Genomic DNA, 16,881 nt, shown 5'->3' with positions numbered 1-16,881 from the left:
TTATTGGGAAAATCTAGTTTATTTTACATTTACACGAAATACATTAGTTATCTCAGTTGTTTAACCGACATTATATAATTTTCTGATCAATTCGTGATTCAAGTAACAATCATATAATGTAGGGTAAGATTGATATTTTACGAACTGTATAAGTATCATCAAGACAAGATTAATATAAAAAAATATTAGAAACCATACAGATTTATAGAACTGTAAATAAATAAAATTAATTTGTTAACTAGACGCTCGTCCCGACTGCGCCCGGATATCAAGATTACTGTTTTATCCCAAGAGAGAATTTAATCGGGATAAAAGTCCTATCATTACCACCCATGTCAGCTCATACCCTGTCTGTATACCAAATTTAATCAAAATCTGTTCAATCGTTTCAGCGTGATTGACAGAGAAACATTCAAATAAACAAACTAATCACACTAATGTGAATTGTGATTAGTAGTACTATACAAACACACTCTTAATTTCTATTAACTTGCGATATTATCAACCTCACTCGCATTATCTTAGACGAATACCTAAATGTCATCAAGCATCCGAGTAAAAATTAAGGCAAATAATAGAACCGACTCGCTAATGTAGATAAAGTATTAGATCGTGTCTTGCAAACGAATGATGAAAGTATTTATGTCAATGTTACTGGTAGATTAATTTCTAATTACAAAACTTCAGCTTGACCAATAAAAGATTTTTACTTGGATAATATAGCTCAAATAATACATATAAACACACTCAATATAAGTTACAGATGAATGATTGACAAAAATGCAATATACGAGTAATGTTATGTAAAACTCGTGCATATCACAAGATCATATAATGTCTAAATATGAATATTCGATAAATTCTCAGTAAATATCTAGAAAGTTTTAAAACGTTTTAAGAAGCTACAATTTTTAAAATTTGCAATATATGTATCCAATAAATTGCGGCCCTTTTTATATTTCTTTTATATTAAGTTAATTTTAAAACAATTGATATTCATTGTTCACTCTGAAATAATTAAGAAATTATCAATTTCTTTTTATAACTTTAAATCCCTGTAATAGTTTTTTAGTCTATTAATTAATAAAGGTTGCCTGGTACATTTGGCTACCACAAGGCCGTGATTTATACACTATTTTTAAGTCGCTTTAGTTGAATCGGTTTTTTGTATTTTTGTATGTTCAATCACTACATAGTATAAAACAAAGTCACTTTCTCTGTCCCTATGTCCCTATGTATGCTTTAATCTTTAAGTTACGCAACGGACTTTGATGGTTTTTTTTTTAATAGATAGAGTTCAAGAGGAAGGTTTATATAAAAAGTTTATAAGAGAGGTTTATAAACTATTTCGAAATTACAAATGCGAAGCCGCGGGCAAAAGCTGGTAATTATAAATAAATAAACAAATGCTAAATTACAGTCTTTACATCTGTTAGAGAAAAGCTCTTAAATATTTTTGTAAAAGTAGGAATAAAGATTATAATGAATGAATCACGTTAAAATATATATTACAAGTAATATTATGCTTCTGCGCTACCAAATCAAACGAACCTTAATAAATGCAAAATATTCAAATATTCGTAAGGCACATTAAAAACTAAATTATATTGAAATTCACTGAGACGTCAAAACGAAATTAAATAATGAAATATATTACAAATGAAATGACAATTGATAATACAGTATACGAGAGGCAGCTTGTTGCATTAACGAGGCGGAGGGCGGACCGCCCGCCCAATCCGCCCAACCATATAAAAGCCGTCGTGAACGCTTCCACGGCACATCGCACCACAACACCGACAAAACAACAATTCCGAACCAGCATCATCATACCAGGTCAGTACATACATATTTATTTTCACGCCTACGTTTCAGTATTCAACCCTCACTTTAAGTTTAATTTCAGAGCATTTTCAAGTTTTGTTCAGATAAAATCCAATTTCAAATTTATTATTATTATTCAACTGTTTGTTAAAAAAAAATATGAAAAAGTATGTATTTTGGTTAAATGTCCTGGCCCCTTTCGTGTATAGGCCTCCTCTAATTGTGCCCTTCTGTTAGCCTTCATCCAGTCTTTTCTAATGTATCTATATAGTTTTTAAAACAACTCGAACAATATTTTGTTCAATTTCGTTTATTTGATAATTTTATACACTTAGGTACATTAGTATAGCGTAGATACATTTTGCATTTAATTCCATGACATAATGTTGATATTTGCTGTGCAATATTTTTCGTTAGTCAGTGTACTATTATTTTTTTATTTTATCATTTCGTCTCTTATATAAAAAAAATAATAAAATTTTACTACACAATCCATATTGTACTGTAACGACATCTACTTTATTGGCAATAAAAGATAGCCACAAAACTGACTACTTGCGAAAATACTTTAATATAAAATGCTAATTTCAATATCCCCCAAATAACATTGTTACTGTTCATGTAAATATATTGTAGAACTTTGACCAACCAGCTAAAAAAGGTGTACTTATTAAAATATAATCTAGTAACCAATGAACTATAATCACAATTTATCATATTATTTACTTTACTGAAATATAAAGCTTACTCCGAGATATATCATTTCTAAAAATAATCTTCAATTGATCAAGAATTATAAGCAATCTTACATAATCTGTTGCGCGTGTAACTTCTTGAAGGTAAATAAGTATCAGCGAAAGAGTAGAAAGGTCAACCAATAAATTGTGAGGAAATGGCATCTCATTTAAACACGATGAATGCAAACATAATTTTCTTTCAATACCGTCAAATTGTTATTTTTTTAATATTTAACAATCAAAATGGAACAAGTATGAATTTCATTATAATAGTTATTTAAACATAGGAGCTGTCACTGCCTAAATTTACCCTCACCCCTCATTCCCGATATTAATACCTTTGTATTAAGACTTACCTTATTACCTAATTTTATGAATCGAAACTAATACTACTTTGTATTTAATTAAACAAACATAATTATACAAACTTGAATTAAACAAAGATAAGTATATGCAGTACCTTCTGTCACATATTTTTTTAAAGAACAAAAGTGAAATTAAAGAAAAACCTCGTATTAATTTAAATGTTGTTATCGGAAAGTCTCCTTCTACACAAACCCTTACTCCATCACTACTTTAGGAGACATACCAAAGTGCTATTAAATAGATGCTATTAAATTACTATTCAACACGTACCCAAAATAACAGCATAACTTAAATAAATATCGGTTATCGTGTGGCAGGGTTTGTGTGTAATCCTATCAATTCGTGGATTATTTTATTATATTAAGCATAGCAGTTTACAAAATGCACTTTTTTGGCCATTTTTGATTTGTTCTGTTTAGCTTGTCTATCAGATTAAATAATCAATAATGTTGGAAAATAAACATAAAAAGTGTTAATTAAGCTATCCGGGACATTATCAGCAAGTTCTGTAACCGACTCAGACCGTTCCAACTAATATTTAGAGATATAAAAAAAAATTACATATGTACTTCTTATTTATCTGTGTTTCTCTATATTATATATATTTAAATTGTTCCATAAATATTTTGATAGTCAATAAAAAGTTATTACAAGTTACATTAGATAAATTATTTCACACTATAACATTAGTACCGTGAAAGAAACGCGTTGATGTCTATATAATCATATCTAATTCATTACTTTTATACAATAAAACACCATCGCAGAAGCCAATTAACTAAATTAAGGTTCATGTTGTTGTAAACATGTACTCAAATTTTAAATGAACAAGCATGCATACATTATTACATGCTTAATGGATGTATGAGACAAAAATCCTCTCTAATCCTTTTTAGCTTTGTATCTTTGTATTTCATAAATTATTTATGAAGGTATCTAGATATATTTCAAGAGTATTATTATTTCTAGCTTGGTGGCTACTCCCACCTACAGATTGTATATCATAAATTGAATAAGTATGTACAGTGAACTATCCCAGATTACATTCATATTGAAATCAAATACTTGTAGCTTTATAGTATCACTGAATCTTCTATTCGATATTTTATTTAATGAAATATGTGGGTTTTTCATCAGGAATAGACGAGATGGAAGACTGGAAATAATTACTAAGAGTTTTCCATTTGTTATAAAAAAACATATTATTACAGCCCCACCCACACTTAATCCTGAAATTAGTTTTTGAAAAGAGAGCTGCATGAATAGTTTTTATTCAAATTTACGAGAACATTTCTGCAGGACAAATTTCAGAAGTAGTCAATCAGTAGTTTAATTATTACTCACGCGATTAGAAACGTAAGAAAAATTGTAAATTATTTATACAAAAAAAATCTTAATTTAGGGATCAAATGCGAAAGTATTTCGGTCTGTCTCATTTTCATGCCCAAACTACTGAATCAATTTCAATAAAATTTATTATAAAAGTAGTTGAGACTTGAGATAGGACATGATATAAATTTTAGTCGGCATCCCATGGAAACGGTTACTATACGGGTTTTCCTTCTACCGCTGGCAGAAGGCTAATATCAAATAAATGTCAGTTGTTCATTCAATCCTTTTACGTTTTGTTGCATTGTTAAACAAACATTCATCATACATTGTTTACGGTACATACCCATATATAAGTACTATGTGCTTAGACAGTTCTTCTTAAATCGCCTGAGGGCATCAAACAAAACTCAGAAGCAGAGTAGGACGAAGGTTCGCTTCTAAACTTTATTAATTTATATAAGATAATACGAACATGCTAGTAATTATGTGAATATAACAAAATTGTATAAAACACGAACAAAAGTAGTTTACCATTTTTAATAAATCACAATTATAATTCAATTTTTTTAAGAAAAGGTATTGAAATAAATTGAATTGAATATTTCAGTTATAAGTAAAAAAAATTATAGCGTTAAATTATTTTCCAAAATACTTCAGATATGTCGATGGTCCACTAAGCAAAAAATAACATTACATAACATAAATAACGTTACATACAAAAATAACATACACACGTATTAAATGTAACAAGAGGTCAATTATTTGTCCACAGAACACAATACCTTCCTATAATACTGCATCCTTTCTATGTAGCACTTCCTTCACGTACAACGGCTCCTAACATTATCTAGATAGATGTAATATATAGGTAAATAATATACAAACGAACTAACACATAAATAGATATTATATTGACATATTAAAATATCATCTTCCTTAACATTAAATGAATAATAAATTCAAGAAAAGTCAAGCAGCTGAACATTCTAAGATATTAACTCATCCTCACTTATCATGTTTTTTATGCGGATTTATTTACACTTTACCAAGTTATTCATTCAAGTGATAGATCGGGTTTAAAATATTTGCAAACTGTAATTTATAATTTCCGTTAAATTTAACTTATGGTTTTCAACACTTTTTCTTAATTGTTGAAAATTATTTTTATAAAGCGCCTAAATATTGATACATAGTGTGTATTTTATAACTAGTTATGAATATGTTGATGAAATAAATATAAAAAACAAGTACCGTACCAATAGATATCCATTTTTTTCTGAACTGTCATAATTATTGTGCTGTATTTTATAGGAAGTCGAGCAGAAATGTTTCTTTCCTTGAAAAATACTTCAAACGATAGATTTTATTATACATTAATGGACTTAATTGAAACTCACTTATTGCCCCTAGATACCGACAGTCTTACTTAACCCGGACTAATGAAATAGTCCGCTCTTCCACTCACTGCGTTTCAATTCAAAATTATATATCTTTTATAATGATTAAAAGTGCAGACTCTGGATATTAGTAGTTTATTACTTTTTACTTGTCCGCACTTAAGTGATAGTATACGCCAGAATAAACTCTACACTAGCAGATGCATTGGTACTATGTCCATGGTATTTATCTAGTGTGAAATACCTGGTCCTGATTGTGAATTGTTGATAAATTTAAAGCTATGCCATGCTATGAGCTTTCACTAGCAACTAAGAACTTATAATTCTTCGCTATCGTTATAGCGGTATATATTTGTTGTTATATATTCCAGTATTTGAAGGTGTGTGTAGACAATAAAAACATTAATAAATATATAACTAAAATCTATGCGTCAAACTTAATGCATGCGATAGGTAATTTTTCCTTACTAAAAAAATCTATCCAATCTCTCAATTTTGTTGTCATGAGTATGCAATACTTAAAATAAGTACTTACAGAAGACAAAATGATTCGCGCCAGTGGAGCAGTGATCGTCGCTTTGGTCACACTCGTGATTTGCTGCAATGCTGACCATCAACAGGTATAGTAAAAGTTACACAATTACAAACAGTAATTAATAACGAAAAAACCTATTTTTATATAGTTATCTGGTCATGCAGCAGTAGATTTATGTTGATTTTTTACCAAAATCAATTTGTGTCTAACGAAGTTACTAACGTAATAAGGAAATTTTAATTAAATCAGTAATATTCATCCCACAAGCAATATCTTGCCTTAGAATATTTTAATACAAAGCTCCAGCTCGTACTCTTCCGATTCGTACTTTTTACAATATTGCTTATTTGCAAGATTAATTATTTTAATGTTAATAAAAATATATATTGAACACAAAGCCAAATTTTAAATCAGGTAAAGAAAGTTCACAACCAAATGTTTTCTACATATGCGACATTCACATCTTCAAACCTTTACGAATTTTTACCCCACACTGGTTTTTTAAAGTTTGCTCAAATTTAAATATTCCCACATTTTTTGACAGGAACAAGAGTTATCCGATCATAACTCTGCCGAGCGGTATGAAAGCGGTAAGACATAGTATAAAATATTTTATGACACAAATTACGGCACTTATAATACCTGCCCCTGGCACTGATGACCATTTGGTTTTTTGCTCACGGTAATCTGATGACCTATTCACTTCACTTTTCACGCCCTGTTCAACTTAATGGTTTTGGTATTGGTAAGATTTCCTAAATATTATGCAACCCTATGCACAACACAAAAAAAAAATTATTTTTTCAATTCACGAATATGCACATCTAAATTCTTTCACATTTTTCACGTCTTTTGTGGTGATGGAATCGCACTTTACAACGCACAGTCACGGCACCAAAGCTTCGTATGTTCTTTCGTATTCTTGAGGTAAGTGCAAATCGAATTATTTGGCTTTTTTTACTGTGATTATTATATATAAACACGATACATTTTGTTACAGATTTAAAGCAACGACAAGAATTAGAAAATTTCTTACGTTTCTTATTGCAACATGAAATTAAAAATGATGGAAGATACCATGACTACGTTACGTCTAATTTATTAGCTAAAGCTTTGACTGGTAATGGACGTTCAAATGACGGTGGAAGTAGCCTTTTAGGCAGAAGTTTGACGTATGGCAATAATTTAGGAGATTCCTCACTCCTAGGCCGCGGTATTGGTAGAAATAACCAATACGCGAGGTTTGTGGATGCTCTCGGTGGTGGCAATTTTGTTCGCAATTTAGATTCTATTGGAGGGGCAAATCTTGTGAGGAATTTAGACTCTATTGGTGGCGCTAATCTAGTCAAGAAAAATCTTGATCAAATCGGTGGGCCAAATCTCGTCAAAAGAAATCTGGACGCTTTAGGCGGAGGAAATTTTGTGCGTAATCTTGATTCAATCGGAGGAGCTAATTTAGTTCGAGAAGTGGACCCGCTGGGTGGTGGCAACTTTGTGTAACTTGAAATGCAATTCCAATAACGTTATCATCACAGCACTAAATTGCAAGTGATCAAATAAAGTTATTCCTGGATAATTTTTTTTTTCAATGTTAAAATTATAATTTTAATAAAAATAAATGAATGTGCAGATAAAATCTATATTAATTATTTTAATTTAACACATTCCAATCCCTCTATACAATCTTTATTCTGAAGCTGATACCTACATACACATTTTCAAATATTCTTTACAAAATTTAATGCTGCATCACGGACCCAATTTTTATCAAACTATTTCATAATACCGAAACGTGACTTTCTGCATATCTCAGAGACGAGCATGGTAGCTACTCGAATAGAAAAATTTTGTTAGTAAGCAAGTTCCAGAGCCAATATTTTGTAAAGATACAAAAACAGGTAAGGACAATTGATAATTTTGATAAAATCAATATCATATATGTTGTTACAATATGTTTAGGTACCAAGCCCCAAAATTTGGAATCCTTAGCAGGAAGTAATTTGGTGAGACAAGTTCGTGAAGCCCATCGAATGGCGCATTTGGGAAGACGATATGATTATCTCAGGTATGTGGAAATATATAGTATTTATTGTGTATCAGAATGATGAGCTCGTTCAAATTATCTTATTCTCAAATTACAATAATCTGGTCAGACGACGTAACGATAAATTAAAGTACAATAAGAGGCAATTTCTAACGATTCACATCAATTAAACATAAATAACACAACAGCTTAACTTTTTATTAATTGGTTATAGTTTTCTATTTTATGTTAACTTGATTGTTAGTATTTATTTTATTTATTTATTTATTTTACAATAAATTGATTATATTACGTGAGAACAAAGCAAATAAAAAATCGCTTAATATATCAATATGCCCATTAAAGTATGTATTGAATACCAATTCTAATCAAACAATATTGCTTTTACAATAAGGAAAATTTGCGCAGAATACGTATATTTCATCAATCACATATGTTTTCCGATTCGACTGCTAAAATAAAACTACGATTAAAGATTCATCTTTATTGCTGCTACAAGAACCGCTTCTTATATGAAATACAACTGAAACTCTGTCAGCTTTATTTAAATATACAGTGACACTAATATATGTATTTCATTTTAGTCCATATGGCAGCCGGGCACTGCTGAGTCCTCTCGAATATGGGTATTACGGTGAGGGGTTCCCCAAACGCAACTTTGATGAAATCGACCGGTAAGATAGCTTTTTAATTTTTTTTTACTTTCATTTTTAGCTCTAATATAGAGAACTCTGTATAAAAATGTACTATATTGGCGATCTGATATAGTGTTTTCTTCCTTAGTAAATCCTACTATAACTAGTACATATAACATTTCGTCTTTAATAAACAAGTTGGTAACTCAATAGAATTAGGCTCAAGGTATATAATTTCTGGGTAAATAGACGTGACTATGAATTTAGGATGTTGACTTCTAGCAATTTACAAGCTATACGATCAACAAACGAAATCTGTTAGCTCAGCCCGTCGCACTTCAAATTTGACTTTAAGTTTCACTTTGTTCAGTAGTGATTATCTCAAGTAACCATCACTATGGTAACATATTGAACCTAGAGCTCGACACTGACACACTGAGACTTTTTAGATTTTACAATGGACAACCGTATTAGAAGCTGTTTTAAAAGCTGCTCAACAATCGCATATATATCATAAATATATTTCTCAATAAAAATAAAACTCACTTTATTATTTCCTTGCCTTTCCATAGAGTACTATAGATTTTCTTTTTCCTTTTTGAAGTGAAACTTCTTTAGAATCGTTGTGATTTCAAACCTGATACAACGGAAAAACGACAGGTAAGAGAAGAGACACAAATACAAAAATGTGTAGAATGAAAAGCCGGCAAAGAATGAGACAGAAATATACATACTATTTTATATATATTCATCTCATTCTTTTGTCGATTTACTGAAGTTTCACTTCTATCGTGTGGGAATCGCACACACACCTTTTTTTTATATCAAACCATATTTATATAGAGTCAAATTTTCAAACTGACCCTTCGATGGATTTCTATTAATAACAATTTATTTATTATATAAAATTTCAAAGTGAAAACTAATCTGTTTACTATTAAATCTCCATATATTCTGATCCAACTTTATAGATTTTTTTAATGTTTAATATGGAGAAGGGGATAATTGTGCTTATAAGAGTTTAAATAACCCTTGTAATGTGTATACAGGTCTAACCTCAACACTTTTGTGAAAAAACGCAACTTCGATGAAATTGACCTATCATCCATGCCCTTCCCATTCAAACGGTTCTACCACCTCATGGGACCCAATTATCTTGACAACCCTGTGTAAGTAAACAATTTTAATGAAACAGAATGGTTAGTATGTAATTCTATATTTCATCGATATCATAGGGTATCTCTCTAACCAGGAATGTGAACATTGCTGAATACTGAAGTAAAAACGTAGTAAGATAAATTAATATGAGTGTGTATACATAGTTAAGTTACTAGCATGTAGCTTTTATAACAAGTTTGAAGGACGATAATGGTTAAGATTTAATTAGATATTGTAAACATAAAGTCAAGATTTACTCCCCAGTGTCACGAAAGATTAAGAGTATGGCAAAAGTAATTCAACTAAAGTGCACGACTTCACACGAAAGTTTGGGTCTTAACGCAAAAACTTTGTCGGACGATATTTGCTTTAATTATGAAATTTATAATACAGTTGTCATATTTGTTAGGTAAATAAACCTTCACACCCACTTGTGAGGACTATCCATGCGTGCGTTACCGAATTAAAATGGAATACAAATCATTCGCGTTTCACGAAAGAGTAATGCAATTATTGTAGTTTCAATTAAACAGAAAAATATAAAATCAGATCTGTACACAAATCTTGCTACGAGTATTCTAGGTCACCCCGGCTATAAGTAAAATCTTTTATCATGTCCTTGCATCTGTAGATCCTAAAATAGGCTTTTTTTTTATTTTGTTCCTCATTTTTGTTAATTTTATTCCTTAAATTACAGATCCAACTTGGATAAGAAGCGCTACAGACCCGACTACCCCATGGACGAAATCGATCTCTCGCCTTTCCCCATTGGCTCCAAAAGATCCAGCGAATCGCATTCTCTACGATAGATAATTATATTCCAGTTTCAACGTCCATCGGCTTAAATCCCCTTAAAAATACTTCGATGCTTTGTATTCTCGTTACAATATTTAACAAGATCAAATAATGTTGCTAAGAACTTAGTTGACGTGACTATACTTCCTTAATACATCATATTTCGATAGAATTAGCAGATTATCTTAACAAAAAAGTATTTAATTTGAATTATATTTATGTCAAAGTATATTTTTGTAAAAAACCTGTTGTAGAACAGATATAATCAAATAAACGATATCTTTACTTTTTCTACAAGTTCAATTGAAATTCAATCACTTATTTAAAATAAATCTATTTAAAAAGTTAATGTTTAACAATTACTTAGTTTTAATATGAAATTTTAGAATATTAACATAAAATAATGTATATTTATTTATTTTATAAGGAGAGAGTGTTTGTAAAATGACCTTAGATTTTTTAATGTCGATTTCTAAGAGATGATATTACTATGTATTTAAATCGAAAGACGTGGAAATGATAATTATTTCAATGTATTATTTTTCGTATAAATATATTCCTTAAATTTAAAAGTTATTCGATCATTTATTTCCCAAAATAATATTACAAGACTAAATACGAATAAATTATTTAGAATAGTCTCAAAATAATCAGAAAAATGTTATTTTATCAATATAACACATGATAAATAGAACAGACAAAAACATACCATTTCCATAAATTAATTATTTTTATTAAACATGGGTGTATCAAAAAAAGCTATTTATTTTTTTTCGATTGGACAAAAGTCCATTCAAACATGTATTTGTCATAATCAGGTTCAAACAACTATTTTTTACTAAATTTTATATAGAGCAATATTAAATTCAACTCATACGGAAAGCTAGTTAAGCTTAGGATTCCTGAAGATTTGAACAATATCATTAATTTTGTCTACTAAATAGAAACTTTCAATTAAATTATTAATATTTAAACTATTAGAATGCAAAAAAAAAATATTGCTATCTTTTATTTGCTACATGGCAGATATTATACGATTATTTGATACACCGTATTAATATTAGTATTACCGTAGTAATAACAAAATTTTCATTAGCATAAGAGAAGTATTTACCGAATTTCTTATTCTCTTTAACTACTCTAAATCATATTTATCAGATACTTCGGTTACCAAAATGTGATATTTCATAGTATCACATAGCAATACTTGGAATACTAAAAAAAAGTAAAATTAGAAGATATAAAGTTCACAAGGTACTTATATAACGAAGCCAATGAGTCTGAGATTGTGCATTTTACTTTTTTATGAAAATTTCTGTATTACGACCAATTTTCTTCGGCCCGTAGGTAATAACAGCAAACTATAGGAACGGGTGGATCATAATGAGAATCGAGAACGGAACCAATTTGCCGTCATCAAATAGTCCTCCCATAGGCAATCTCTTTGAAAACAAATAACAAATATTTGGACTGCACTGATCATTTTTTACCCCACAGAATATAGTCATTACAAAATACATTTTCTTAACAATATTTTTTTCTCAAATGAAATATGCCAATAATACTCAAAAACTACCATTTCACTTATCACATCTATATATTGTTAAGTCATTCTTTTTTAAATAAACACATCGTTTAATAATGGATTTCTATATCTAAGTAATTTAATTAATATAAGTTTCTCAGAGGGCCATCCATTAATATTTACTTTTTTATGGATATTTTTTTTTATCTATTGTCTATATTTATTATCGAATTATGTAGTTTTTATCTAACTGTCGAAAGCATTTTTGAAATTTGTGACTTCTTACATTACGTGCCGACCAATTATTTATTAAGTTTCAGTATGAACCTGAAGGATCGAAGCGTAACACAGGATGACGAGATTTAAGTATAGGTAACATATAGGAGCTACGTCCCAGTAGCGACGTGATGAGGCGCGTTTTCAGCTAATTAAAGTTCGTGCCGATAGCGCAATTATCTCGGAAATAGTGCCTCTGTTTTATGCTAGTCACATTCGATTCGATATTAACTCTAAATACAAGGCGCAATGCCATTAATATAGTATATGGCAGTGAGCCAACTCTCTTGAGTTGTCTTTTAAGAGTTTGTTTCGCGAAATTTAGAAAGTACTGATATCTGTAACAGGACGTTTAACGAACGAGCCAGCCGCTACTGAAAGTTTCTTTCCCTCGACGTTGTTTCTTGTAATTTGATAGTTTTCCCGGGTCTTATACCTAATATACAAGGCATTTAACTGCAATACTAAGTTCAGATCAATCTTTTCTCTTTTTCGGTTAAATTAAATATACGTAATGTATTTAAAATACTGTAATGCAATTTACACGGAACAATACTGTCGGCCGAAGCCAATTATAAAATAATCCCCGGATATTTTGTCATCCATTTCGCAAAATTAATTAGAAGTTTGCAATGCCAATGGAAATATTTACCGATATTATAACTTCAATCTAACAATTAACAAAACTTAATTAGCTAAACGGTGAAGCTTAAACATTAATTTCCATCTATAAATATATAGAGCAGCTGTGTCCCGTTATACATACAATCTAGGAGTTAGTTTTTTTTTACAAAATCTCAATAAAAGCCTCTGCACGTTGACATAAAAAACCTAATACAACATACATCTTTATTGACTAACACTTACAGGATTTACAAGGGTTAGCGTTTTATAATGGAATGCGCTCTAAAATATTATTCTCTATTAGGTAGGTATAATTTGGTTACAAATTATGGATTTCCTGAGAACGCTTTTAACACGAAAGGGTGAAACAGTAATAATTTAATTCGATACTGATTAAATCACATAGCAAATACATTTAAGTATTATCGAATAAAAACTCTTTTCCGTCAGTAACTGTATTTGTGTGATTAAATTAAAACATCATAATATATCAAAAGTGGAATTAGGTATCGTTTCATTTTTATTTTTATAACATTGAAGCGCTTTATAAATGAGAAATTTTTCAAGAATAGAAAAATCTCGATTGCGAAACGGAATTCGAACCCACGTCATTCGTTGTACCGAGGCAACACCTGACCCCTTCGAATTTTGCTTCATTTTTTTTAAAATAAACTAATATATGCAATTATCGCTACTTAAACACATAAGTATCATCTGTTCATTTACATCGCTCTGGGGAAAGTCCTGGGTCTATCTTTTACTTTACTGCGAAAACTTTAATAAAATAAATAATACGATAAACCTTGTGACCTTAAATGAATGAGTATATATTTTTTACAAGGGGCCAACTATTTTGAAAAGCAAATAGTGTCTTCTTGTGTGCTAGGAGCGGTAAAGTATAAAGCTGACTATTTATATAAACTCAAATATTTCACATTGCTCTTTTATAGAGAAAGGAAATAAGCTTCAGCGAACTCAATTTCAGATACAATTTTCAATGTGCTTAGTCACATTGACCTAAGTTCAACAGGCAAGGTCTTTTGCACACGCTAGATATTGAATTTTGTGATGGGGTCACTGAATTACATCACAAATCGGACCAGCAACAAAAATCTTTAAATCTAAATATGTAAGATACATTGCTCGATACGTACAGCAATTCGTCATCAATAGAGTAAAAGCAACATATACATTCAGTTATGTAATACGTTCATTTTCAGCATCCTCCTCCGGCCGTTTCATAATACAAGACAACAATTCGAGAAGCTAACGAGGTCTATGTCAAGTTCATACATGAAATGATACTCATAATGATATTACAGAAATGGTTATTAATTGTTTGGAAACAATTTCTTTAGGAGTCCTCACTATAAGTGACTGTTTTTAAGATGAAAAAAATTAAGATTAAAAAAGTCCTAATAGATTAAGACTTAAAATATGCTGAAACATTACAGTAATATTCGCGCTTTATTATATGACTAGCGGTCCGCCCCGGCTTCGCCCATGGTCCGACCAGTATATAGTCAATAGGCTTCCTCAATAAATAGGCTGTCTAACACTGAAAAAATTTTTCAAATAGGTTCAAACAAACAAACAAATAAACTCTTCAGCTTTATAATATTAGTATAGATTCATAATAAAGAGGTTACAAAGTCGAGCAATCTTTGCTCACTCACATTGACGAGCGTTTTTATTTTTTAATAAAGATGATTCTCCGGACAGCATTAAATACAAAAGATTTGCCAAGGCTTCATAACCAAAGACACGATTGGCTGACCAAAAAAACGTCGTCTTACGTCGACGTTCATCCTCTGAGAAAAGCAACCCCAATGTTACATTTCAATGGACTTAAAAATATGTACAAAGTATTCGATAGTCGTAACATCGGATCGTTCAATCAAAGAGCAAGAATTTAATTTTCCCCTGTAAAGAGAGTTAAGCAGAAAAATATTTGAATAATTTATTTCGTTTGTATTCCTTTCTTTAAAATGTGTCTTTGCGAATGTTTCTCTTCTACTTGTACTTGTCTTGAGTCTTTATCCCATATACTCGCGTAGAGATATATTGTGAAGATTATTACTGATACGATTTGTAATTTTTTGTTCTGTACGTAAAATAACTAGGAGTGTTATAATAAAATAAAATAAAAATGTTCTGAAATGTAGTCATAGCACATGTTTGAAGCGTCTTAAACATACTTATTTAAATAATACTTATATCGATGTAATAAAATAACGTTCATCATAATCAGCCCATATATGTTCCCACTGCTAGGACACAGGCCTCCTATGAAAATAACGTTATGTTACACTAAATGTTAAGCTGTAATAAACATTGAAATTATTCATGTAGTAGCTACTGCTACTACATCCAGAGCGTGATCCAGGAAAATTTTTCAATACAATGATGAATTACGCTTGCGTTGCACATTTTATATTTCTCTAGCGGTATAAACCTCAGGAAAATGCATGTGAAAAAATCGTTTAAAAAGAAAATGTTACGAAAATAAAAGTTATAAATATAATTTAATACCTAATGGACGGCTCACTCATGTACGACACAGCTTTTGAGCCAAGTTAAATTAATTAGAACCTAGCGTACATCACTTAGTTTATGAACCTTAAAATGGTATTAATATTCAGTATCACTACAATATTGATTATTACTTATTGCATTATAAAGCGGAGTGTTATTGGTAAAAGCCAGGATCATTTCGCTTTCACGGGTCGTAACGTAATATAGGTAGGTGGGTATTTATTGATTGAATTTCATCAATTCGCAAATTCCGCTCGCCTTTCGTAAAGAAAGACGTTGTTTTTTTTTCGAAATAACTTTCAAATGCTTTATGGGTATAATATACCTGTTTGGAAATATACACTTGAACTTGTTATCAGTGGACAATGAAAAAAGTAAGAATTTATCAAGTTAAAAAACATTATCAATATTATTGTGTACTTAGAATTTAAATTTCATCGCAAAAATTTTAATTTCTTTTCTGACTTTCAAATGAGAACGACTTACATATCTATACTAATATTATAAAGCTGAAGAGTTTGTTTGTTTGAACGCACTAATCTCAGGAACTACTGGTCGGATTTGAAATATTCTTTCAGTGTTAGATAGCCCATTTATTGAGGAAGGCTATAGACTATATATGTACCACGGGCGAAACAAAAACCGCTAGTTATAACTAGAATACGTAACAATAAAAAATCTCAAGCACTGAATACCACCAAAGATCACTCAAGCAAGCAAAAGTATTTATCAGGAAGATTTGCATCTATGTAACAGGAATTCAGATATAGCATCACAGAAATGGAGAAAGGTGTGCTACGTGAAACCTTCCGTTATTTGGGCTTACGGTCACTCCAATCGCATGTGCGGAAGGAATATTTCGGTACATTCAAATAATACCTTTACCTGCTGTTAAATACACTGTAACAAATAATTGGAGTCAATCCTCTCTATTTTATGAATTCGTGTTTTTTATGGACAAAAGAAAGATTTAATATTTTTACGTTTATACTTAAACTTTCGATGCCATAATTATATTTGGAATATTATATATACTTAGTCTGGCCATAAATACTGTTACACTTAATTATAAAAAAATATTACATTTGAATTTCGAAT

General features: G+C 30.3%; 1 protein-coding gene across 2 annotated transcripts; it reads left to right on the top strand.

The window, feature by feature from the left end:
• The first annotated feature begins 1,784 nt into the window (after positions 1-1,784).
• LOC119830775 (orcokinin peptides-like) lies at positions 1,785-11,104 on the top strand. Of its 2 annotated transcripts, XM_038353913.1 has the most exons (8): positions 1,785-1,836; positions 6,194-6,276; positions 6,736-6,781; positions 7,192-7,671; positions 8,205-8,256; positions 8,820-8,909; positions 9,920-10,039; positions 10,726-11,104. In XM_038353913.1, the coding sequence occupies exons 2-8, from the start codon at positions 6,202-6,204 to the stop codon at positions 10,835-10,837; spliced, it is 975 nt and encodes a 324-aa protein (XP_038209841.1). In that variant the 5' UTR covers positions 1,785-1,836; positions 6,194-6,201; the 3' UTR covers positions 10,838-11,104. The 2 variants fall into 2 exon arrangements, with proteins under 2 accessions (XP_038209841.1, XP_038209840.1); XM_038353912.1 differs by lacking the exon at positions 7,192-7,671 and having other exon boundaries at positions 8,151-8,256; positions 10,726-11,100.
• Positions 11,105-16,881: the final 5,777 nt, after the last annotated feature.

Source organism: Zerene cesonia, chromosome 12 (genome assembly GCF_012273895.1).
Source record: "Zerene cesonia ecotype Mississippi chromosome 12, Zerene_cesonia_1.1, whole genome shotgun sequence".
In the NCBI taxonomy this organism is placed as follows: domain Eukaryota; kingdom Metazoa; phylum Arthropoda; class Insecta; order Lepidoptera; family Pieridae; genus Zerene; species Zerene cesonia.
The sequence above is the reverse complement of the archived record's forward strand: the minus strand, read 5'-3'. Positions and strand labels throughout refer to the sequence as shown.

What these genes read in the sequence shown, in the direction of transcription:
- LOC119830775 (XM_038353913.1), top strand. Translation starts at nt 6,202, where the DNA reads ATGATTCGCGCCAGTGGAGCAGTGATCGTCGCTTTGGTCACACTCGTG. An exon ending in GCAATGCTGACCATCAACAG is followed by an intron (nt 6,277 to 6,735) that starts GTATAGTAAAAG and finishes ATTTTTTGACAG; the next exon opens with GAACAAGAGTTATCCGATCA. An exon ending in TCGAGAAGTGGACCCGCTGG is followed by an intron (nt 7,672 to 8,204) that starts GTGGTGGCAACT and finishes TGGTGAGACAAG; the next exon opens with TTCGTGAAGCCCATCGAATG.